Consider the following 25116-nt stretch of genomic DNA (forward strand, 5'->3'; position numbering starts at 1 on the left):
AGTTGATGCTACATCAGGAAATTCATAGTAACATTTTTTTTAAATCTAGCATTACATTCTTACATGTGTTTTAAAAATACTTTAGTTGGCCCAAACTGTTACATATATATAAATTTGTTTGGTATTAGTGTGAATATGTGATTCTAAATCTGATATTTACTATATTTTTGATTAAATTAATGTACAATATTTATTACAATATGTATTCTATCCCCCTAACACTACCCCCAAACCTACCCATCACAGAAAACTTGTCATTTTTACATGTTTAAACAACTCATTCTGTATGACTAATAAGCTTGTTTCAACATGGGGGGCTCAATTTAGGTCCTCATGGTGACTCGAGTGCCATGCATCAGTGTGCATTCAGGTTATAGTCCCCACTCAGATAGAAAAACATGTGTTTTCATGTTTTATGGGGACTTTCCATAGAGATAATGATTTTTATAGTCAAGTGCTCAACTGTCTTAGATCTTCTTTGTCACATCTTTCTCTTTATGATGTGCCAAATGTTTTCTATGGGTGAAAGATCTGGACTGCAGTCTGGCCATTTCAGGGTTTTTTTCCAGATCCTTGTTCTATGCAGCCATGAAGTTGTAATTGATGCAGTATGTGGTCTGGCATTGTCATGTTGGAAAATGCAAGGTCTTCCCTGAAAGAGACGACATCTGGAGTGTATGTTGTTCTAGAACTTGGATATATCTTTCAGCATTGATGGTGCCTTTCCAGATGTGTAAACTGCCACATGCCACATGCACTCATGCAACCAAAACCATCAGAGATGCAGGCTTCTGAACTGAGCGCTGATAACAACTTGGGTTGTCCTTATCCTCTTTAGTCCGGATGATATGGCGTCCCAGTTTCTCCAAAAAGAACTTCAAATTTTGATTCGTCTGACCACATAACAGTTTTCCACTTTGCCACAGTCCATTTTAAATGAGCCTTGGCCCAGAGAATATGCATTCGCTTCTGGGTCATGTATAGATATGGCTTCTTTTTTTACCTATAGAGTTTTAGCCGGCAACGGCGAATGGCACGGTGGATTGTGTTCACCGACAATGTTTTCTGGAAGTATCCCTGAGCCCATGTTGTGATTTCCATTACAGTAGAATTCCTGGATGTGATGCAGTCTAAGGGCCCGAAGATCAAGGGCATCCAGTATGGTTTTCCGGCCTTGACCCTTACGCACAGTGATTGTTCCAGATTTTCTAAATATTTGGATGATATTATACACTGTAGAGGATGATAACTTCAAACTCTTTGGAATTGGTTATCCACTGCCCATCTTGACTTCTGGCTACTCTGTGAGGTTCTTTTTATTCCCAATCATGTTGCCAATTGACCTAATTAGTTGCAAATTGGTCCTCCATATGTTCCTTATACATTTAACTTTTCTGGCCTCTTGACCTGATCTGACCTGTCCCAACTTTTTTGGAATGTGTAGCTCTCATGAAATCCATTCGGCAATATGTTATCTATATTTTATTTTGAATAAAATATAAGTTTATGAGATTTGTAAATTACTGCATTCCTTTTTTATTCACAATTTGTACAGTGTTCCAACTTTTTTGGAATTTGTATTTGGAAATTTAGTTGAAATTTGGATATTTAGTGTCCCCAAATGAGCAAGCCAAGCCAAAGGCGACAGTGGCAAGGAACCAAAACTCCATCAAGCGGCATAATGGATAAAAATAAACATTGGGAGAAACCAGGCTCAGTCGGGGTGCCAGTTCTTCTCTTTGGCCAGGACAAGTACACGTTTATACTGTACATTTATACTTATATTGTACCTACCTCTGTAATAATGTGATCCAAATTCATTGTGCCACTCTTTCTCTGTCTCAGGTGTGGACCTTGATGTGTGTCTTTGTAGGGCCCAGTTCTTTGTTTATGTTCTTGCATGGTGAGGTCCCCAAATTTCTTAGGAAAAAAAAACAAAAAGGACCATTGGAATGCCCTGAGTGATGAGGCAGGAGGGCTGCCGCCCGGATTGGAGTGTTTTCTCCCAGTCATCCCTATAAGGCTTTAGTGGAGTGAGGCTACCGATCTGAGTGCAGCCCAGGCTCCTTGTTTGGGATGTGGGAGGGTGCGGTGAGCAGGGATGGGAACTACATAAGTACACCACAAACCAGTGAGTAGCACACCATCACCAAGTGGCTAAATCCCCTCCCCCGGCCCAGCACTGTCAGGGTAAGTGTCATTTAGCTCACCTCACGCCACTCGCATCCTTTCCCTCTCGATTTCCTTCTCTTTCTGTCCACCCGGCTTTGTACTTTTCAAGCTTTATCTGATTAGACTTGGATAATGTTTTATGAAGCTTTATGTGCTTTAACTTTAAACTTGCTGTCTATATCTAATTGCATAGATAAATGGTTTCAGCACAGGTGTAAGCTGGTTTCAAGATGTTTTGGTTGGCGTTTTGTGAGAAAAGATTAATGTTCTTATTGTGTAATGTTTTTACACTGATGAAAAAACAAGTGTTTCTATAGATTAGCACTCAGAAATGATAGTAGATATATTTTCCTTTTGCAAATTGATCAATCAAAAGGTATTTCTAAAAGCGCAAGTAATATGTTTGAGGGAACATCTTTATTTTGTGCCTTTAATGCGATTAAATGAGGATGCTGAATGTTAAGGGCTCTGAGGGTGTATGTGTGCTTTTAAATTAAGGTGAAGGTTTTGAAATCTGGACGCTGTGGAAGCCCATTTGATTTGTGAGTTTTGTGACTAAATATGGTTCTTCTGGACCACTGACCCATCCCCTCTTTTGCTCACCCACTCTCTTTTTTTCATAAAAGCAGGCAGAGACAAAGAGAGGGAGAGTCCAAAGACATGCTTCTTCATCATTTCCAAATTAGGAAGTTTTCCCATAGTACACTCAGTAAGCGATGCAGGACAGATGTTTAGAAAATGTATGTGTGTCTGTATATATATATATATATATATATATATATATATATATATATATATATATATATATATATATATATATATATATATATATATATATATATATATATATATATATATATGTGCTATTTAGGGGGAAATAGGTGAACGTGAATTAGGTTTACAGGGACTTACCAAGCACACCTTGCATTCTTTGTAGTATTGCTTTTCAATGGTTTAATGGGTGTGGTGAATACTTTGTTGTTAAAGAGGTATGTGGTTATTCCCCATCTAAATGAGCACATACCATTGCCTTTTAATGGTTTTAGAATTATAATAATTATAAACTAGCCCCACCTCTTATACATATTTTATTTAATTAATAAATCATTATTTCAATTTCGGATAAGCCAAAAATGGGATTTACCTCACTTGTGGGGATTTGTCTGCAAACTATACCTAACCCGCATGACATGGGCTCATACAGTCCAAGGAAAACTGTTAAAAATAGGTTATATAACATTAATGATTACACTTTCTTTCAGTGATTGTCTCCTGTTGGAGTAAGGAAGGAAATACGAGCTGAAAATGTGTGATGACGAAGAAAGTACTGCCCTTGTGTGCGACAATGGATCAGGACTGTGTAAGGCAGGCTTCGCCGGGGATGATGCTCCCAGAGCAGTGTTCCCTTCCATAGTGGGTCGTCCCAGACACCAGGTAAGCGTCCCTCAATCCACCACTTGTGGGCGATAAGCACGGTAGCCAAAATCAACACACATTTACATTTAGCTTGCTGATTTAGCTTGTAATTGAAGTTTGCAACAGATTAAAGTGCACTTGCAATCTGTGTGTTACAAATAACTTCATCCATCTCTCAAGTATATTTAACCACTTAAACTCCGAGGACCCTTTACAGGGTCGGGAATGACATCGTCATGTATTTACTTTCCATTTTAAATATCTGTGGAGGAGCTATGATGTCATATGTGGTACCATTTGAAAGCTTAGAGTCTCTACTTTCTGGAAATATCACTTTGGCATTTGTTTTAGACAAAGTAATGTATTTACACTAAATTACTAAATAATGTAATTTCTGCCTGGATTTGGCCTACCCAAATTGAAAAGCCTCCCATACACACATACAGTGGTCTAAGTTCAAAATGCTGGTGTCATTTTTGAGCTGTTTCAACCCCCCCCCCCCCCCCCCCCCCCCAAAAAAAAAAAAAAAATTAGGCGCTTTTTTATTTTTTTTATATAAATTAATTTTTGAAAGTGTGTAACTCAGGCCCTGTGTGCTCTAGGACCCTGCAGACACTTTGGGCTGCTTCCAGCTTGTATAATTAATTTAATGACACTGGAATATTGCATTTGTATCACTGTATATGGTGGAGGGAGGGGGTGGTGGAATGGGGTAGCAGGGTCGGGGGAGGGGCAAAAAGAGGGTAAAAAGGGGAAAAAGGGGGGTCATCCCTTCAGACCCATTTGAGTAAATCTGGCATACAACATGACACAGACAAACTTATTTTTTCCACTATTTTCTGCAATTTAGTGGAAACAGCCCAAATGGTCTGCAGGGTCCTAGAGCACACAGGGCCTGAGTTACACACTTTCAAAAATGAATTTATTGGGGGGGGGGGGCTTTTTATTACAGCTTAGACAACATATACTTACATGTTTATCACTTTTAGCAGTGTTTTATGTAACTTCAAGTCGTTTCCTGTAAAATGACACCAAAATTTTGAACCTAGACCACTGTATGTGTGAATGGGAAGCTTTTCAATTTGAGTAGGCCAAATCCAGGCGGAAATCCCAAAAAAATGGCCTTGAGTGTAAGAAGTTAAAATACAATGTTCATTTTGCTTAAATCACCTTCCAAAAGTTCATGTTATGTCCTGTGTCTTTTGCTTCTTTATCTTGATCTGATTCCAACTGCTTTGTGGAAAGTTGGACTACATCCCAGAGTGTCTGCATACATGTATAGAAGATATCAAGATATAATTAACTAGAAATCACTCTTACTTTTCTGTGTGCTGACGCAGTTTCACTTTTTCCTCAGGGTGTGATGGTTGGAATGGGGCAGAAAGATAGTTATGTTGGTGATGAGGCACAGAGCAAAAGAGGAATCCTGACCCTCAAATACCCCATCGAGCATGGCATCATCACAAACTGGGACGACATGGAAAAAGTAAGCAGATCCTATCAAACAAGCCAACAGATAGCACTAAACGGTCTACTAAAATATCTCTCTTTCAGTAAACATGGCTTATCAGTATTCAGAATTGAATTTCCAAGATCTGTACTACATTTTAACATTTTCCTTTGCCTTGGCACTCAAGCTCTATTTCATCAGAAACACCTACAACACATCTAGTCTCAGTACAAACATTCTCTACACCTACATCAATCAAAAGTATTTCTCCAAAGAACTCCTGCTCACTCACTCTTGATGATATTACTCATGTTCCACATTCCAAACCACACATGGTGTAATCATCCAACACATGCAAGATGCTAATCAATCTCTGGCTATGCAATCTGTTTGTTAAACTGTGATTACGAGAATCAGCTTTCACTCGCCATACTTCACAGAAATCACAAATAGAGATTCATATGCCCATCTATTATCCATATAGCACATTTGATATTACTGTGGTTTGTTCATTATTATTAATTTCTGTTGTTTATGTTTACCAGATCTGGCATCACTCTTTCTACAACGAACTCCGTGTGGCTCCAGAGGAGCACCCCACTCTGCTGACAGAAGCCCCCCTCAATCCCAAAGCCAACAGGGAGAAGATGACCCAGGTTAGAACTGAAGAGTATGAGAAAATATTGTAAGATAGTATATCAAACAGACAAGCATTTTCTGTAAACCTCCTTTAAGCCCTTAGGCTCATGAGATGTTTATCATATACACCTACGTTAGTTTCAGCAGCCAACTGGTGAATTCTCTTAAAACCTGCAGAATTTCAGTGTGTAGTATGTGTAGTACAAAGAAAAAGGCTCTGTCTGTGCTAAACAACACAAAAAGTTATTTAGTTATTTAGTCATGACGTGTTTGCAAGTACGGGCTGTGATTTTTCTACATAAACTGTCAAACCTCCACAGCTGTGTGATTTATAGGCCTAAGTGATAATTGAACTGCTATAATTGGCAGTAGAAGAAAAACAGTGGTTTCAGTATAGTACAAGAAAAACACTGGCTCTAAATAAATGTTTCACGTATCCCTATGCATAATTTATGTTGTAAGAAAATATGAAAGTCAAGTCATGTCATGTCATGTAGTCATGTCATGTGAACAACAGACATTATTTCATTTTAAATAAACAATATTGCTATTCAAAAAGAAAATGCTACTTATTTTCCAGTTCCATTCATCTCTCAATTTGGATCCAAGTATATTCCAGATATAATGTCCATAATGCGTACATTACATTTCAATGTCTGTAAGATTCGTTTTTTGAAAAATGTCTCTTATGCTCACCAGTGGTGCATTATTTGATAAAAACAAATAAGATACAGCAAAACTGTAATATTTGAATATTATTACAATTTAAAATAAAAACATATTTATTTGAATGTCTTTAAGTAAATTAAGTCTTTAGTGCCATTGTCACCTTTGGCTTGTCTTGCTCAGTTGGGGACACTAAAATTTCACTAAAGTTTTCAACTAAATATCCAAATAAAATCCAAATTTTCTCCAGAACAACTCTTTAATGAATGACAGATGAATCAAATTTTGTTGCAATATTTTCCTGTTTAACTTTTCCTATTAAAAGTGCTACATAAATAAAGTTGACCTGACTTGACTAGTCACATGATCCTTCAGTAATCATTCTAAAATGCTCATTTAGTGCTCAAGAAACATTTACTATTATTATCATCTGTTTTTTGAAAACCAATGATACATCAACAGTCATTTGAAATATATATATATATATATATATATATATATATATATATATATATATATATATATATATATATATATATATATATATATATATATATATATATATATATATATATATATATATATATATATATATATATATATATATATATATATATATATATATATATATATATATTAATGGTTTTATTTTTTATCAATGTAATGTTTTTGCATTGTTGTTGTTTTTTTCATTCTTGTAATTCTTAAAAAAACATACTGACCCCAAACTTTTGATCAGTAATGTAAATATGAAAGAAATTCAGTAATTATAATTAATAAGCAGAGTAGTTAGTTATAAAGTGTTTCAGTTTGCTTCACACTGTTTGCTTCAATTTTTTTTTTTCCAGAGAATTTTTTTTCTGTTGTTTTCAGCTGTTTATGGAATCAGGCTACACTGGTTGTGTTGTGTGTTTTTGATTCACAAAGAAGAGCAAGCTAATCAGATAGCTTCATGATGTTTCTTCAGATAGTGATGGCAGTTATAGAAATATGCATTGATGCTGCTCTTTCACTAAACCTGAAAACACTTGGTTGATTGTTGGTTCTCAATTTGCAGATCATGTTTGAGACCTTCAATGTTCCAGCCATGTATGTAGCTATCCAAGCGGTGCTGTCCCTCTATGCTTCTGGACGTACAACAGGTCATCTTTCAAATAGTTCACAGCCCATAAAATGTTGCAAGTGCGCATTACCAATCACTTTCTTCTTCTTTACCAGGCATCGTCCTTGACTCTGGTGATGGTGTCACCCATAATGTGCCCATTTACGAGGGCTACGCTCTTCCACATGCCATTATGCGTTTGGATTTGGCCGGCCGTGATCTCACTGACTACCTCATGAAGATCCTAACTGAAAGAGGCTACTCATTCGTCACAACTGGTGGGTCTGATCATATGCAAATCTCTATATGGCTCAGCTGATTGGGTCCTGCTATCAGTAGCCAATGAGCTCGCTGCTCAACTTTCAAATACTTGCCAGAATTTTCTGTAGCAATTGCAGCTTGTTTTCAGTAACCCTACACCTTCCCCAGCTCCACCTGTATAGATCTGCTAAGGGAAATTCATGTATGCTATATTGTACAGCAGCAGCATGTCTTACTTGCTCACAGTAGTGTGTCGTGTGCGTATTGGCTGTAGCAGAGTAGTAGATCTATTCCATCAAAACCAAACATATAAAAATGGTCATTACCATTAAAAACAAGAGTTCTCATGATAGAAATATATGCTGGATAATATGTTTATGTCTAAATCAAGAAAATTTTGTTATGATTACACCTTTAAAAATTTTTTACACTGATTTGCGTCTCTCATCTGCCTTCTATAGCTGAAAGAGAAATTGTCCGTGACATCAAGGAGAAGTTGTGCTATGTTGCGCTGGACTTTGAGAATGAGATGGCCACCGCAGCCTCTTCCTCCTCTCTGGAGAAGAGCTATGAGCTTCCTGATGGACAGGTCATCACCATTGGCAATGAGAGGTTCCGCTGCCCTGAGACGCTCTTCCAGCCATCCTTCATCGGTGAGCTCTCGTTCTCTTTCTTACCATCTCTTTTCAAATGATGAATTCAGAGCACTTGTGATAAAAAATGCTTAAATGCATTGATTTGTGCTTTTTGTTAGGAATGGAATCGGCTGGCATCCATGAAACCACTTACAACAGCATCATGAAATGCGACATTGACATCCGTAAGGATCTGTACGCTAACAACGTGCTGTCTGGTGGTACCACCATGTACCCTGGTATAGCAGACAGGATGCAGAAGGAGATCACTGCTTTGGCCCCCAGCACCATGAAGATCAAGGTCATTTATTTTAAATCATTTTACTTTAAAATAAATTAACTGAAATAAGTAAAATATATAAAAAATAGCTTAACTCAAAGTACAACAATAACTAAAACTAAAAATGAAATAAAAAAAATAATACAACCTATAGACTTTGAAAGTATGCCATTTCCTGGGAAATGAGTCCCTACAACTCTAACATGTAAATAATGATAGGCTTACCATAGAGATTTAGTGCAAAAATGTGGTTTTAAAGATGGTATTATCATGTACTAGCTCATGATTTGCAAAAAAAAAGTTAAATAATGTGGCTTTAAATAAAAAATTAATAAACATTAATAAAAACTATGAACGTCTCAACATTCAACAATACTAAAATAACACTGTTTCTACCTTGCATGTACACAGATCATTGCTCCACCTGAGCGCAAGTATTCAGTATGGATTGGCGGCTCCATCCTGGCCTCTCTCTCCACCTTCCAGCAGATGTGGATAAGCAAGCAGGAGTACGACGAGGCCGGACCATCCATTGTGCATCGCAAATGCTTCTAAATGGCACCTTCAACCCCCTCCTGGTCCCCTAATTCTGCTATTGCTTCTTAGCCTGTAAACTGTGAACGTACTTCCCTCTGTTTTGTCTTTGCACTGCCCACATCTGTTTGAATGTTTTGATTTAATTATGTCATGACGATATAGTGTTGTTTTCAATGGTGTTAAAAAGCTTGAATGTGCTGCCAATATGAAGGATCTGGGAGATTATTTGGGGTGGCGAGACTTAAGGAGATGAGGAGAGGGCATCGAGGAACTCCCTTTTGTGTTAAAACGCTACGAGGTAACACAACTGCATGTCAGCTTTCAGGCAGTCTGTATGGACATCATATCTCCATGAAGGAATAAAGCTCTGCAATAATAAACTGTATTTCACCTCTTTTGTTCCAGCTCAGGCTTAATGTTTGCCCAAATAAAAATGAAGAAAAAATTATACTTTAATTTCTTTTATTAAGTGGAAATATTTATCTATCTACACTTTCATTCACTGTAAATTAGTTATAATTACTGTACACACAGGGCTCCTAGTCATGTAAAAGCCGGAACCTTTAACACAGTGGGTTTTAAAATAATTCTATTATTTTAGTTTTTAAATAATTAACTTTTCTAGTAATCAAAATTTAAATGGTTTAACCAGGAAAATGAAGGATCAAAAATCAAATGCACATTAGATTAAAAAAAAACCCCACAGGATATGTTGAAGTATGTGAGCAATCTTTTACTAGTGATGAATCCTATGATCCCCATTTCATCATACTATGAAAGTCACATTGCAAATCACACAGGAAAAAGTCATGTAACTCGATAGCAGAGATTTGTAATTTTTTTCTCTTTTATTAACAAATGAGCTGCTGAATGAAATGGTGCATGTACAGACACATAAGCCTCCTTTTACTGTCCTAGCCACACACTGGAGAAACAATCTAATGCCACACTGTACCCGAAAAGAATGATATACTCTCTTAACTGCATGTGTAAGTTCATAACAAAAAAATTAAAATCTTCTCAAACCATAAATGTAGTAGACAAAAATCAGGTTGTTAAAATGAGGGAATGGTACCCTGAGATTAGTGCAGTCAAGGCCCTTAATTTTCTTTGCTTATTCTGTAATGCGAGGTTTGGCATGGACTAAGAGATCCCAATCTTGTTTATGCTTTTCAAAAGTCACTTCACCTGTAATCGGATCCACATTGGGAAAAAAAAAAAATGTTCTTGGGAAATAAAACAGTCCGCTCAATAGCCAACTTCCTACTGTGTAATTGGGCTGAAATTGGACTCTTTTTTTTTGTTGCCTGAAATGGTCTCTGAACTGAAAGACAGAATTGATGTGTTGCATTATTATAAGTTAGATTTACTGCCTTACAAAGCATAATTATTAACCAACCATTTGATCACTAAAAATGATATAATACGTAGTAAGGCCTAGAAATGACTCTCGTAGCAATTCATTCTATTTTTGTACTAGAAAATTCAGTTAGTTTTAAAAAGAAAAATATTACTTATTCTGTGTACATTGTGTTACAGTGAGAACTGCAAGTGATATCAATAAATATCAAAGGCAAATAACACACACGCACACACACTTCCTTTTAAAAATTCCTGAAAACAATTCACATTGTAGCAGCCTCATAGTATGCCTTGATAAATGACGCCACCTTGAGGACAAAGAACCAAAACAGCAGTCAGATCATACTAGACAGTACAATCTGACAACAATATTTTTTAAAAACACCTGGCCACAAACAAAAAGCGCATTATGATCTAAAGAAAAAAACACAAAACACTATCTCAGTAGCTTCACTAAACCTACTCACAGCAAACTGTGCAGATGAGGGATTCTGTTTCACAGTACCTTTTTGTAAAATAAATAAATACAAAAAAGCCTTCAAGTAAAGAAAGATATAAATAGATATTCTCAATGGTTTGCTGATATTGACGTATTTCCCCTCTTCCTCTGTCACCTGAGGTCCAGAACTGTCGTTTTCGAGTCCTTCACCACAATGTGCTTGCAAATCTGCGAATAGAAAAATACAATTTTCACTTCTCTAATGGTGTTTCACTTTGATGTCAACTCTCACAACATAAGGGATAAACAGTACAGAAACTGATTTTCATATTCTCAGTTGAAACAAATGGTTCTTACGGTGAACAGAGGGGGGTCTTTAGAGTGGGGGTGAAAACCTTTCAATCTGCATCCAGCCACTTCTCCCATTCCAGCACTGGTGAGGCGGAACACTCCCGTGCTGAAGAAACAAAATGACATTGTCAATTATATATACAGTACAGGCCAAAAGTTTGGACAAATTACTATTTGTAATGTTTTTGAAAGTTTCTTCTGCTCATCAAGCCTGAATTTATTTGATCAAAAATACAGATTTTTTTTTTATATTGTGATATATTACTACAATTTAAAAAAATTGGTTTTCAATTTATTATACTTTAAATTATCATTTATTTCTGTGATGCAAAGCTGAATTTTTCAGAATCGTTTCTCCAGTCTTCAGTGTCACATGATCCTTCAGAAATCATTCTAATATTCTGATTTTTTGAGTGTTGGAAACAGTTCTGCTGCCTAATATATTTGATGAATAAAAGGTTCAAAATAATCAATTTATTCAAAATAAAAACATTTTCAAATAATATAAATCTCCTTTACAATCATTTTTTATTAAATTAACACATCCTTGCTTAATAAAGTTATTGATTTATTAAAAAAATAAATAAAGAAAAAAATTACGTGTCGTGTGGGCGGAGCTAAAGAATGACGCGTGCGCACAAAGCGGTGACGTCCTCAAGCATGGAGAAACCCATGGCTATCGATCTCAGCTAATAGATATATGATCCAGAATCAGATCCAGAGGCTGAAATAAATTGAACAGGAGAAACAGCAACAGCAGGACGTCCGTCTCTGTGGTATGTACTGTATTTAGTGCCCTGTCAACATTTGTGTGTTTACTCGCAGTTTATGAGGACATGATTCGGTTTATGGACTATTGTAACGTTATGCGACTAAACCTTAGCAGTAGCAAGCAAAACGGTTTTGCACGTCAGACTAGTGTAACGTTATACATAGAACAACAATGGAGTCCGTTAACGCATTTGAATGACGAAGCACGCGATCGTGTCGTTTACTGATGTTTACTTACGCGACGAGCCAACAGCACAGACATTTGAAGCAGTTTTACTCACCGGCTGCTTCCAAAGCAGGACCAAACCTTTATCGCTAGGAACGCTCCATCAAAAACACACTTATTTGGTATGATTTGGTAAAGTCCTGACAGCAGTGAACGGTGGAGATCCACTTTTAGACGCGACTGAAGCGATGTTGTGAAGCTTCCCGTCATTTCTGCGTTCAAATCGGTTCAAATGCAGCGCTGCTTTCCCCGAATGCTGTGCTGAAGCGTTGAAGTCGCTTGATGTCACCCATTGGAATAAAGTGGAGCAAGGTGCGGACTATAACGACATAAGTGTTCACGGACGAGCAGCTGAGCGAGTGTTTATGGGCGTGCATTTCCTCTCTCGCTCTAGACACACGCACGCGCACCCTACCGGGAGAAGAACCCATACGGCCCATACAAGGACCTTCCGCTCTATTGACGTCAATCCGACCCATACTCAAAAAAAACTCTCCGAAACTTGTGAGAAACTGGAAGGAGTATTTTTAACACAGAAATACTCCATCAAACGTCCAACATTAGTTTTTGAAACTTTGTCTATGATTAGGATGGGAATCCAAGTCTTTAACAGTGTAAAAAGCTCAGTATGCATGAAACAGCATTTCACCCCCCCTTTAAGTAGGAGAAGTTGCACAATTGGTGGCTGAGTAAATACTTTTTTGCCCAACTGTATAGACATGTACAGTTACCTTATTGTTTTAAATCAAAATTGTACTCTATATTTGTTAATTTGTTTCAAAATAAAGCTTTTTTTTATACAAATAGAAATAAAACTAAATAAAAACATTGAAATAAAATAAAACAAAACAAACTACATCCAGGGAGAGAACGTGCTCTAGTTAAATTCCATCCAGAATAGCATCGAATGATAAGTGTATCACTTTTCAAACAATCAAAAATCTATTGTTAAACAAATGCATGAATCTGCATTGATTTGCAGTAGAGCTTCATAGGCTGTGGATGGAAAAAGCCTTGAGGTTGAGTGTACACAATGGGGGGTGTGGGAGTTTTGTGAGTGTTATACTCACTCATTATGCTTAGGTGCGCAAACAATAGCGATGGCCTCTGGTAGCATGAGCTGATAAGAGCTGTGTGTGTGTAGATCCACGCTGGAGAGGAAGGCCGTCTGTGTCGGGTGTGTCTGTGAGCCAAACATGCAAATATTCATATTAACACCACATTTAGTAGCCCCTTATTCTCATGCAGCCACAAAATAATTCACCATACAAAATTAACAGGTGACTTGGAGACTATGGGCCAGATTTACTAAACAGGGCCAATTAGCATAAGACTGCAATCCCATAAAAGCACCAATGGGAGTGCAAAGTTCTGCGGGTGATCTATCAATAATGTGCAAAATAACGGTACACCATGTAACTTTTTTGTTCAAAATTCAAAATGTTAAAAATGAGTCAATATATCATTCATCCTTCTTCAAAACGTGTTTTTGTCTTATCCTAATTCACTACGGAAAGCCTGTTACATGTGTACAAGTGTGCCCGTGTGTGCCTTGTCATTTTTGAAAATAGAGAAAAGTTGCTCTGGCTACTTTGATGTGTGTATGAGTGGGAGTGGGAGTGGCAAACTGTAGGTTAGTTTTCTCAACAAGCAAAGGTGTCACAAAGGCTGACATGGAGCACACTAAATCTCCAACCTCTATGGAATACCCTGTTAAAAAACAACAACCCCAGAACAGAGGAGAGTCTGCTGCCAAAAAGAGAATGCAATAGAGCTCGTAATAAAACTAGAGTCAACATTGGCTTTGCTTTTTGAAGATGGTGAAAACCAAGGGATTTGAATGGCACGAAGATTGCCATTTTATTACTCAACAAGCAAATAAGGTATCCTATTAAACCGGTAATTTGACATAAATAGGTCTCGAGTTCATTGTAAAGCATTATCTAGTCTGTAAAGTTATTTCATGTGGCGCTGTTCTGGTCATTTTTAAACACGATGCTAATGGTCTAATCCGATTCAATGATGTATGCTAAGCTATGCTAAAAGTGCTACCGCCAGATACAGAGATCGGATTCAAAAACGGTAAAACTCAGCTGTTTAACTCTAAGGGACTTGGAAAATAAGCCTATTTTCAAAAAAAGTGGAGTGTTGCTTTAAATAGGAAAAAATATATTTTGTCATCTTTAATGCGATGCTAACGGTCTAATCAAAATCAATGATCTATGCTAAGCTATGCTAAAACTGCTCCAGACCCGGAAATCGGATTAATGGATTTGAAAACAGTCAAACACAACTGTTTAAATAGCCCTGTAAATACCTTTGGACTTTTGAATAAAGTTTGTTGGTTTTGTTGGCACAGTCATTTTCAGTTGCCCTAAAAAAGCAACATACCCACAATGCGCCTGAACACACCTCTTTTTCAGAACAGATGTGTGAACAGATGGACGCGATTGCATTTGCTATTTAAACAACGTGGCACTGGACGTGAAAATGATATCTGCGTCAGGCTGAAACTCGCAACAACAAAAAAATTACTTGCATCACATTTGAAATGTTTCAAATAGCCATTCCATTATTTGACCAGCCACATTAATTTCAGATTTGCATACATGGTAGGCTAAAATGTTTACTAAGCAGTTACTATGTTTACTATTTGTATATTTTAGTTTTTTTTATGTGTGCACACAGTATTGATTTGAAATTGAATTTAAATTTACAGCAACCCTGCATTAGGCAACTGTTATATATACACAATACCATTCAAAATTTTGGGGTCAGTAAGATTTTGTTTTGTTTTAAAGAAGAAATGAATGCTTTATTAATCAAGAATGCATTCAACTGATCAAACATTACAGTAAAGTCATTTTAATGTTATAAAACATTTCTATTTCACATAAATGCTGTTTTCTAATTAAAAAAAAGAAAATTAGAAAGAAATTAGAAAACTAAAAGATAAAAATCAGCACATTAGACACATTAACGATGAAGGATCATGTGACACTGAAGACTGGCCAATTAGCTGCTAAAGCAGTTATGCCATTACCGGAATAAATTAATTTTAAAATACATTTAAATAGAAGAAATGTTGGCAATATATTTCTGTTTTTACTTTATTACTGTATATGCGGTCACATAAATGTAGACTTGTGAGCATAACTGACCCCAAACTTTTGAACACTAGTGTAAGTAGGCTTCTTGTATAAGTAATCGGCAGACCAAATACTGAACTGAATCTGCAACCTAGTTGTATTCATTTATTTTTTGCATACTCAAATATGATGGAGCATCAATTTAAGGATCACAATGGAAACTGTTAGCTATATTTACTAACTGCCTGCACCTGCTCAAACCCTCTTGGCCTTAAATAACGACTGTCGGGAATCGGGATTTGGTAAAGACACGCAGTGAAAAATTAGAGATGAGGCATGGACACGGTTGTTTTTGTGGCTGACCTTAAAATTTATGGGAGGAGAAGAGTATTTAAATAATCATACAAGTTGATTTACTAAAGATTGTGGTAGTCAATTTACTAGTATTTGTGTCACTATTTAAAAAAGCATGTCTTAATCCATTTTGTGCTTGACATGGCTGCATCTGTTGTACAATATGTAACTTTTGGCTCTCTAGCACTTAAAAAACAGAACTGTAAGCATTTTGCGGAAGAACATTGTTTTAGTTGTTCTTCAGCTCTACATAACTGGGGATTAATAGGGTTATCATACTGCTAATAAAACTTTAACTGCTAGGCTTATAATATATAACCATTTTATATTGAATTTCCATTATATCTTATGGAAAGATTACTATACCTATACCCATTAATATGTGCCTATAGGCGGGTGCACAACGCACGTACCATCTGCTTATTACACACACAGGCACACGCAGCAGCACACAAACATTTTTAAATATCAAAAATAAAAGGATTCATCTCTGAAGAAGCACTCTGTCTTTCGCCTCGCAAATTACACCATGTAAATAGTGAATTCGTCATGGGGCAAGCACAACTGGGTTTTAAAGCGGCACCATGTAATTTTCCGTCCGCTAGAGGGCGCCTATTCAAAACAAAGGCGTAGTTTGATGACGCCAAGTTTGAACTCAGAATCTTGGGACATGTGGTCTTCACCTCACAGCCGGTGGAAAAGAATTGGGATAGGACTCGGGCAGAAATCATGTTCATGGATGCGGTTATTAACGTTACTGTAGTATTAAGCAGAGCAGGACCGTGTGTTGAGGGAGCTGAGCATGGAGCTAGAGCGATGGTAACGCAAAACACACACCTCGCGAGCAGCAGGAGTTTTAATATGACGGGGCGCTTTGCCGGTCATGACTATGAGGTAACACAGCTCTGTTTATGAGGTAACTATGAGGTAATGCAGCACTGCTAAGAGTAAAGCGTGTCTGCCAAATAAATCTGGAAACTGAGGGTAACACAGATATCACGCAATTGACAGGCAACTCCCTCAAATGTCCCAGTTCTGTGGTTAAAATAGCAATTTTTTCACAATTTACAAATAGTTGGAAACATTTGGGATATTGTAAGAACTCAAATAAACAAAATATATGACACTTGCCTTGTGGTTTTTGGATATTTTAGTGCAAAAATTCTACATAGTGCACCTTTAAAGGGAATGGGAGATGAGAACCTGATGATTCGCTCTGAAATGATTCGTAGTTCACCCTTATTCCCCTTATACCCAATTTAAACGTCTTGTGGCATAAAGTGCACCTGGCTTCATTGCTGTCACTGTTGCCACCTATCTCCAAAACCAGTCATTTTCGAGCCATCGAGAGTTAAATCTGCACTTCCCATTTTGCTCGAATTTGCCCGCTCTCTTCTCCCAAGCGACTCACCCTCTCCGACTCTCTGCTGATGCGCGCACTGTGACGTACGTAAAAAAAGACGTACATAAAGTCAAGTTGCAAACTCCGTACTTCTAAATACTTGAGCTACACAGCCTAAAAAGCATATAACCCTGTAAAGTTTTACTAGAAATGACCAGGCCCATACAAAATCTGCTGACTTTTTCCTATTTTCTCTGTTGATTTTGGGAGAAATCGGTAGAATTGGATTTAACAAACAAACAAAAAAAGTGTTAAAAAATAAACGGATATATTTCTATAATAAAATAAGGAAAAATTTACTAAATTAACACATAAAGTGGATGGCGTGTGAACGATGGCTATTCAAATTCTGTGGAAATCTGTTGCGTTTTCTGCAGGCTCAGATTCTGTGTGGGTCTGACAGCAAGATTTTCACCTGCATGAAAATATGTGAGAGCCAGAAAAAGAGAGACACTCACATGAATCCAGCCCAGGGTCAGGAGGTTATGATGGTCCTGATAACTGAACAGCTCTTCCACATTCTCCATGTCACAGTAGTCAGGACCGGCGGACTGCTTGGGGACGATCACGTGGGTCAGCACAAACTCATTATGCGTCTGCGGGTCAACAAAATAGAGATTTTTAGTTTGTCTAGGCCAACACAGCATCCCAAAATGATGGTATGTGTCCTCTGACACAGGTAAAATGAGATGACCAAATCATTCTCTATGGGGGCTGTGCAGCAGGTTCATGTAGAAGATTTTTGTATTGACAGAAGTAAAGCAAGTGATAAAAGTGTAAATAAGGGAGAAACAATCAACTTTAGACAAATCAGGATTAAAACAAAAATGCTGGGTTGAAGCCAGTAGCTGCATTATATAGATGGATTGCAGGTGATTGGTAAATAAGACACTGATATGAAGCAACTTTTGCATGTGTGGTGAAAGTATGAGGAAGTCCACACACACCTGGTATTTACACACATTATGCAATACCTAAGCTCCTTTTTTCCTAGTGAATGAGAAGAATATTCACAATTGATCATTAACACTCCCCAAATCAAAGTCACGCTCACTTCCGGGGAAGAATCATCATAAATCACAAAAGGATATTCAGCTTTAGTCACTGCTGGAAAAAAGAATGGAACAAAAGAATCTCACACCTACAGAGAGGAGGTTTGTTCCAGTTGAGGCCTTACCAGTTTTCCACAGAGAACGGCACACGTCTCAATTCCTCTTGCAGTGTTACTGTCAGCCAGCAAAAGGAACCTGTAAGTCAGGTCTCGTGGGATTATAACCCGCCTCAGGCCTTCCACACGCTGATCTAGAAACACACAGGAACATACTGTAGTACTGCTCATGTCAGTGAGCCATTGTTGCAAAATAAACTTTGTCTTATCTTCCTAAAGGGATTTATTATGCATGAATGACTCTGCAGTACATTATCCTGATTACTGATGAATGAATACACTCTTTAAACACAGTGGGGTCAGTAATTCTTTTTTTTTTTAAGCAAGGATGCATTAAACAGATCAAAATTTGCAGAAAAAACATATGTATACAAATGATTTCCATTTCAAATGAATGCTGTTCTTTTAAATATTATTAATACATTTATAATGAACGGTTTCCCCAAAAATATTAACCACTGAATCAGCAAATTAGAGCAATTTTTGAATGAGTGGAGAGGAGTATGGCTTCTGAAAATATTTTTTTTCCCTAAATTAAAGATATTAAAAATGTTTTTATAAATTGCAATAATATTTCATAACATTAATGTTTACTGTTTTTTTTTTTTTAATAAATGCAGCCTTGTGAGAGTTCTTTAAAAAAAATCACGTTGACCATAAAGAGTAGTGTAAATAAATGAACTTGAATTATTTGATCAATCAATCAATCCATCAAGTTTATTCATATAGCTCTTTTAAAATGACGATTGTTTCAAAGCAGCTTCACAGTGTTAAACAGGACAATATCGAACAAAAAAAATTAAATTGGCTGTACAGTCGTTCTGGAGAAAACAGTGATGTTATCAGCTTATTTTAATTTATCATATAGCGACAATGTTGGCAGATCAGTATTATAGTTTTTAGAATTAAATAAGACCTAGTAATAAAATGTAGTTTAATAAATTGTATCATAATCATATTTGAATATATGAGAACATTAACTGAGCAGTGGTCGAATACGTAGTTTAACGGTCTCTACATACAAAATACCACAACTGACTTATGAGAGCAGTGTAATAAATCACTAAAATGAATAACAAGCAAATATGAGCTAAATAAGGGCACTCACTCTGTACAGCTGCTAAGGTGGCTGCCGGTTTGGGGACGGGGGCGGCTGGTTTGTTACGATTGGGGTCAAGGCGTACATGGTTTCTCGGGGTCTGGGATAAGCAGGACCCGTCAGTTTGTTCAGGCACTTTGGGGACAGCCTCGTCCCTGCGACTGGCCAGCTCCTGTCTACGCAGTTGATCCTCGAAGTAGCGGAACTGTTCGGACTCGATTTGCATCTTCCTGAGCTGTGCCACACGTTGCCGTTCTTCCTCCAACAAAGACATCTTCTGCAGCCGTTCACCACACATGTCAACAGCCGTGGCTTGAGTCTGCACAAGTATTCACAAGCACATTACGTATGATGTTCACGATAATGAAGTGAATCGTTTGATTAGCAGGCATTTAATCAGCAGTGAATAAAGTGTTCCGTCTAATGCACCTGACTCTTTAGATATTCACTGTGTTCTTTGGTGTATTTCTCATGGAGAAGTCTCTTCAATTGGTCCTTCCGTGGAAAAGCAACCTCTTGTAATTTCTGAACATAATGAACAGATAATGGAACACACATTAGGGGTTGTGTTACAGACAGCGAGTACCAGATCAATATGTGCTAGCTAATGCTTTCAGGGACATAATGATTTTTCTAAAGCTGGGAATAGAGACACAAACTAAATACTCATCTTTTTTTGGATGCAAGGACCATCAAACATTAAGATCCTTAGGTTAAAGACCCTACATTTCAGTCACTGCCTGCTACAATTGAAGCCGTTTATATGCTAGTGAACAAAACAACATTTTTATTTGCAGATATCTAGCTAGGTTTAAACTATTTTTCTCCAAATCAAAACCAAAAACATTGATGACTCATGCTGCACTAAGCATTTTGGTTCAATAAAAACCTCTAGAGTATATAAATGCCGCCTTAGCAATACAACTTGCAGCAGATTAGCAATAGTAATGGTTTTGACGTAAACCGTATTGGTTTGAAACAAGTTCCTAGATAGGCCTTAACATCCTTTTTCGACAGGAAAGGCAGGACAACTGTTCGTCAAGCAATTTCATGGAGTTTTGAAAAATCCTAATGAACTATAAATTAACTAATGAATGAACATAAGAGGTCCATCACGAACAATGCAATATAGACAAAAATGCATTTAAACATCCATATAAAAAATACTTTAATCAGCAAGTCTTTTTGCTTGAAACATCAGGTGACTAGGAACTAGAAACACCATGTTGAAATGAAAGCAGAACATGTGCCTACACAAGGCAAACCCACCATGTGAGCAGCTGGGAGCCTGACTAGGCCAAGGTAATTGAGCATGATGCTAATCATATTTACAGTGGGCTGAGCGCCACGGGGCTCCAACAGTTCCTGTGAGTAACATGCCAATGGCCTACCTTCATTATCACTTGCTTCTCAGGGACGTTGCACTGCTGATAGTCCCTGTGACAGGGGAGTTTCTCAACAAATAAACTGTACAGGAGTGAAACAGGAAAACAGAGCTGAGAATTGATAGATGTGAATTACACAAATCTATATTATGGCAGAAGATATGAGGAAAAATAAGATTACAGACACAGCTGAGAAAACAAAAGACTAAAATAAACAAAACAAAAAGGCCCGAGGCGGTAGGATTGGTTACAGCATTCTCGTGACCCTGGATATCAAATCAAATCAAATCAAATCAAATCAATGAATTAAATAAAACCATACGTGATGAATTTATTGTAGAGGACAAAGGCATTCTCCAGACTCCCCTCCTCTAGATAAACAGCTGCCATACGCTCCATCTCCACACCAGAGCGAAAGTAGCGTCTCGGGGCGATGTCTTCATTTATTTCAATGTTATAGCCCATTTTGCTGAGGGCCCGTACACGTTCCACCGCCGGTAGAGTGATGTCAGTGTGATCCGGCTCGGCCGCTAACTTTTTCTGCAAACACGGAGGACAAAAAAACCCCATAAAAACACAGAGCAGTGGCATCCCACAAACACTATTGCTGATGGAGACATACAGTAATGTCATTTTGGACAATTTCACCCTATATTTTCAATACTTTTTAGCTTATTTTGATTCCTGACATTTAGGAAATGTCTATCTGGTGAGCCACTTTATAGCTCTGCCAAGTAAAATAGCTCTAGACATGCAAACTAAACTAGAACCGGTCCCAGTACGCCTATGGCACAGGGAATTTGGTCCCAAAGACATCACATGCCTCAGATACACACAACATAAGCTCTGTTCATCGTCCAGCTTGTGCGAACCGGAACACACGGCAGCACCCACGCTGAGTTTGCTTCCAGCTCCCATATTAATGACTAAACAGAGCCTCTGTTTTAGGGTCACTGCAAAGAGTGGGCGTCTAATCAACATGCAGCAGGACACCGATGGACACCAATAAGGGCCTGCCGAGCTGTTAGACTGTTTGGACATGACAGCCTGCGTGACTTTTGAACAGTACGCAGCACAAACACAAAAATCTCCGAATGCTGGTGGAGAGCCAAATGAAAAGTCTCTGCACAAATGTTGGAGAAGAGGAATCTGGGTGGCCAGAATAAGAAGACTATTTTGATGCATTCACGAAGAGGGGAAGCGAAGTGTGAAGGGGGCTACATCCGTTCGTCCCTCTCGCCCACTCCATCTGAATGACGGAGCAGCTGCAATGGGAATACTAATGGGAGTGAGTCAGAGGAAGCCATTCTGTCCCTGCCACCAACCTCCGAGTAATATCAGCTGTCCCCCACCACCCTCCTCCCCCTCCCTCAACGCCACTCACCAGTGTGCTGAAACTGAAGCCCTGGTCCATGGTGACTTTACGACGTTGCTTTGCAGGCTTCGATCCTCCCTATGCATCCATCTGTCATCTCCCAAGATGATTCCAAGCTGAGGAGCAAGAAACATCATATCTGACATCACAGCAGTGCTATTAAGAGGCCACTGGGTCGATACCGCCTGAGTCTTTTTGTTTTCAGTTACTTAACACCGGATTTGGCTACAACTCCATGCCTTAGAATTCCTAGCGTATTTTTCTTAATCTATTAACATGGTTAGCATGCCCTGTTTATTTCCACAGGGATTATCAAACATAATTCATCTCAGTCCAAATAACATGGTTATTCGTCCCAGAATCTGTGCTACAGTTGCTATGACAGCTTGTTACCATGCAGCAAAATATGGTGACTCATGGATATCTTCAGCTGTGAAAAAAAAATCTGTGTGCTTTTTCACTTAGCACAAAGATGGGTAAGATACTGGACTGCTTCTATCTCCTATACTCTTTGAAAGCTGAGAGTGCAGTCACAGTGGCATCCTTTTGCAAATTCACAATTGGAAAAAGGATCACCACCACAGAAGAAAATATTTCGATTTATGCTACCATGGCAACTTAAACTAGATGCACTGTTAAAATAAGAGTGCAGGGGGGTGTGACAGACTTAACAATGAGCATTCTCTGATAATCAGGGCCTTGCATAATGTAAATTTGCATTTGATTAGCTAGATCACATGAACATAATATATGAGGGGTTTATTAATGTTAAACATTCTTTTAAAACTTATTAAAGATCAATTTCACATTTACTTCTCAAAGAAAGCAAACAATGATCCATTAAATACGTGATGAATCAGAAACGATCTGTATTCTCACAGATTCTTTAACAATCCTAGCAAAAGGGACTTTAAATTATATATACACTTTATTTTACAGTGTCCTTGTTACATGTACTTACCATGGTAATAAAAGTAAATTATGCATATGCAACTAACCTTAAACCAAACCCTACCTTAACTCTATAGTAAGTACATGTTAACTAACATTACTCAGTACTTAAATATATAATTACGCTGTAACAATGACACCTTAAAAATAAAGTCTAACCATACAAAAAATACCAAAACTTTTTATTTAGAAAAAGAATAATGGCATGAGCTTTGCATTGAAAGAATAGTTTATAAAATAATAACAATAATAATAATAATAATAATAATAATAATAATAATAATAATAATAATAATAATAATAATAATAATGATAATAATAATAATAATAATAATAATATTAAGTGTAAATCTAAAGAGAGGCTATACAGTTAAACATTTTCAAGGAGGGATGAGCTCCTTCATAAATATGAGTATAAATATATAAATATGAGTTCTTCATATTTTACGATCCAAGTAAATAATACAAATATCTTAATACAAACATCTGCAAAAATGTTTGTATTAGGTATTAATACAATTTCTTATGACCTTGTCTCACATCAACACACAATGTTTTACAATTAGATTATAAACATGATGACTATTTATGTAGGCTATATAGCCTATGCCTGAAATTATGATATCAGAGTTCATGAAGAACTCACCCTTGACCAGCACATGAATAAGTTATATTGTATAAATATAAATATATAATATATTTTTTATTTTTTATTAAATGCACAATTTAAAGAATGAGATCTTTATTAATATTACTAACGTAAATTTGTTTCTACTTAATATCTTCTAAATCACGACTTGTCTAACTTCTGCTTTTCTCCATCACTAAAAAGTTATGACACAAAAGCATTTTATATTATCAACATCTAATGTGCTCAAACCTGGAGCTCTTCCAAGACAAAATCAATAATGTTAAGATGACAAACCAATCGTACAGCATATAATCATTTAAATCAAGCATACCAATGGCATTCGTTTTGTCAATGATATAGACTATTTCACCTAAACAAGACTGCTAAAAACACAAAATCAGTATTAATCATAGGTCTAATTTAGTAGCACGAAAAAATAATATATTCAAACAATAAATTCCTCACCTGTAGGTGAATGGCTGTTGTGATCCCATGCTCCACATTCCTATAATCGTCACATGTGGCACATGCTAGAATTCAGCGCGAAAACAGACAACTCGCGTAAATAAAAGAGCAGGTTTTTATTATTGTCTAAAACTCTCGGTCTTTTGCCTTTGTGCCTCATGGAAGCTTTGTTCTTTTGGCATGAATATACGCACAGGGCTAAAATGGCTGATTGCTGTCTTTCAGAGCGAATAACCCTGCGCTGTCAGATGGTTCGCCCGAAGCTCTGTGAGTCAGATGAATGCCGCTGTAGCAGCTGTGCTTGACTGGCCGTGCTTCAAAACCGCACGAGCCGCCTAACTAGACATCATTCGAATACTAGAGATTCTTCTATGATGCCCAAACGAGGTCTAGTTCACTTTGAGCAGCAACCGATGTGACAGCTAGGGGGTGGGAATGACTGGACGAATATAATCGATGCAAATCACGACATTTTCAAGCTTAAATAGACGTACAGTTACCATTAGACACTGACCATTTAGGCTACATTCTAGAGAGTAGCCTAATGATAGGACGCGCTCTCGAATGGTTTACATTTATTTTGTCAAATGTTACGCCACAAAAATAAACTGTTGTGACACATTGTATTTATATCCACCAGATGGGGCACAACTCCTTCAAATTGCGTCTGCCCTGATGCATTTGCATTAGACAAAGTAATGTCCTCAAATAATAAACATTATACTTCTAAATGTCAAAGCCCGTTTCTGAAGCAGTTGAATAAAAATACATAAATCTATCTATCTATCTATCTATCTATCTATCTATCTATCTATCTATCTATCTATCTATCTATCTATCTATCTATCTATCTATCTATCTATCTATCTATCTATCTATCTATCTATCTA

The 25116-nt window shown here is 37.3% G+C and overlaps 2 protein-coding genes across 4 annotated transcripts; one reads left to right on the forward strand and one right to left on the reverse strand.

Moving 5' to 3' along the window:
- Window positions 1–2099: 2099 nt before the first annotated feature.
- acta2 (actin alpha 2, smooth muscle) lies at window positions 2100–9538 on the forward strand. Its single transcript, XM_067430376.1, has 9 exons — window positions 2100–2190; window positions 3435–3606; window positions 4946–5074; window positions 5584–5694; window positions 7401–7485; window positions 7562–7723; window positions 8168–8359; window positions 8461–8642; window positions 9033–9538. The coding sequence occupies exons 2-9, from the start codon at window positions 3478–3480 to the stop codon at window positions 9174–9176; spliced, it is 1134 nt and encodes a 377-aa protein (XP_067286477.1). The 5' UTR covers window positions 2100–2190; window positions 3435–3477; the 3' UTR covers window positions 9177–9538.
- Window positions 9539–9962: 424 nt separating this feature from the next.
- Window positions 9963–24992, reverse strand: stambpl1 (STAM binding protein-like 1). Of its 3 annotated transcripts, XR_010900144.1 has the most exons (12): window positions 24227–24840; window positions 22189–22295; window positions 21127–21344; window positions 20811–20886; window positions 19849–19944; window positions 19429–19738; window positions 18330–18454; window positions 17611–17748; window positions 17162–17189; window positions 13378–13490; window positions 11317–11416; window positions 11148–11187 (listed from the first exon to the last, which is right to left on the reverse strand). XR_010900144.1 is itself a non-coding variant. In XM_067429886.1 (11 exons), the coding sequence occupies exons 2-11, from the start codon at window positions 22216–22218 to the stop codon at window positions 11131–11133; spliced, it is 1263 nt and encodes a 420-aa protein (XP_067285987.1). In that variant the 5' UTR covers window positions 22219–22295; window positions 24227–24830; the 3' UTR covers window positions 9963–11130. The 3 variants fall into 3 exon arrangements, 1 of the variants encoding a protein (XP_067285987.1); XM_067429886.1 differs by lacking the exon at window positions 17162–17189 and having other exon boundaries at window positions 9963–11187; window positions 24227–24830; XR_010900143.1 differs by lacking the exon at window positions 11148–11187 and having other exon boundaries at window positions 11393–11416; window positions 17037–17189; window positions 24227–24992.
- Window positions 24993–25116: the final 124 nt, after the last annotated feature.

Source organism: Pseudorasbora parva, chromosome 21 (assembly GCF_024679245.1).
Source record: "Pseudorasbora parva isolate DD20220531a chromosome 21, ASM2467924v1, whole genome shotgun sequence".
In the NCBI taxonomy this organism is placed as follows: Eukaryota; Metazoa; Chordata; class Actinopteri; order Cypriniformes; family Gobionidae; genus Pseudorasbora; species Pseudorasbora parva.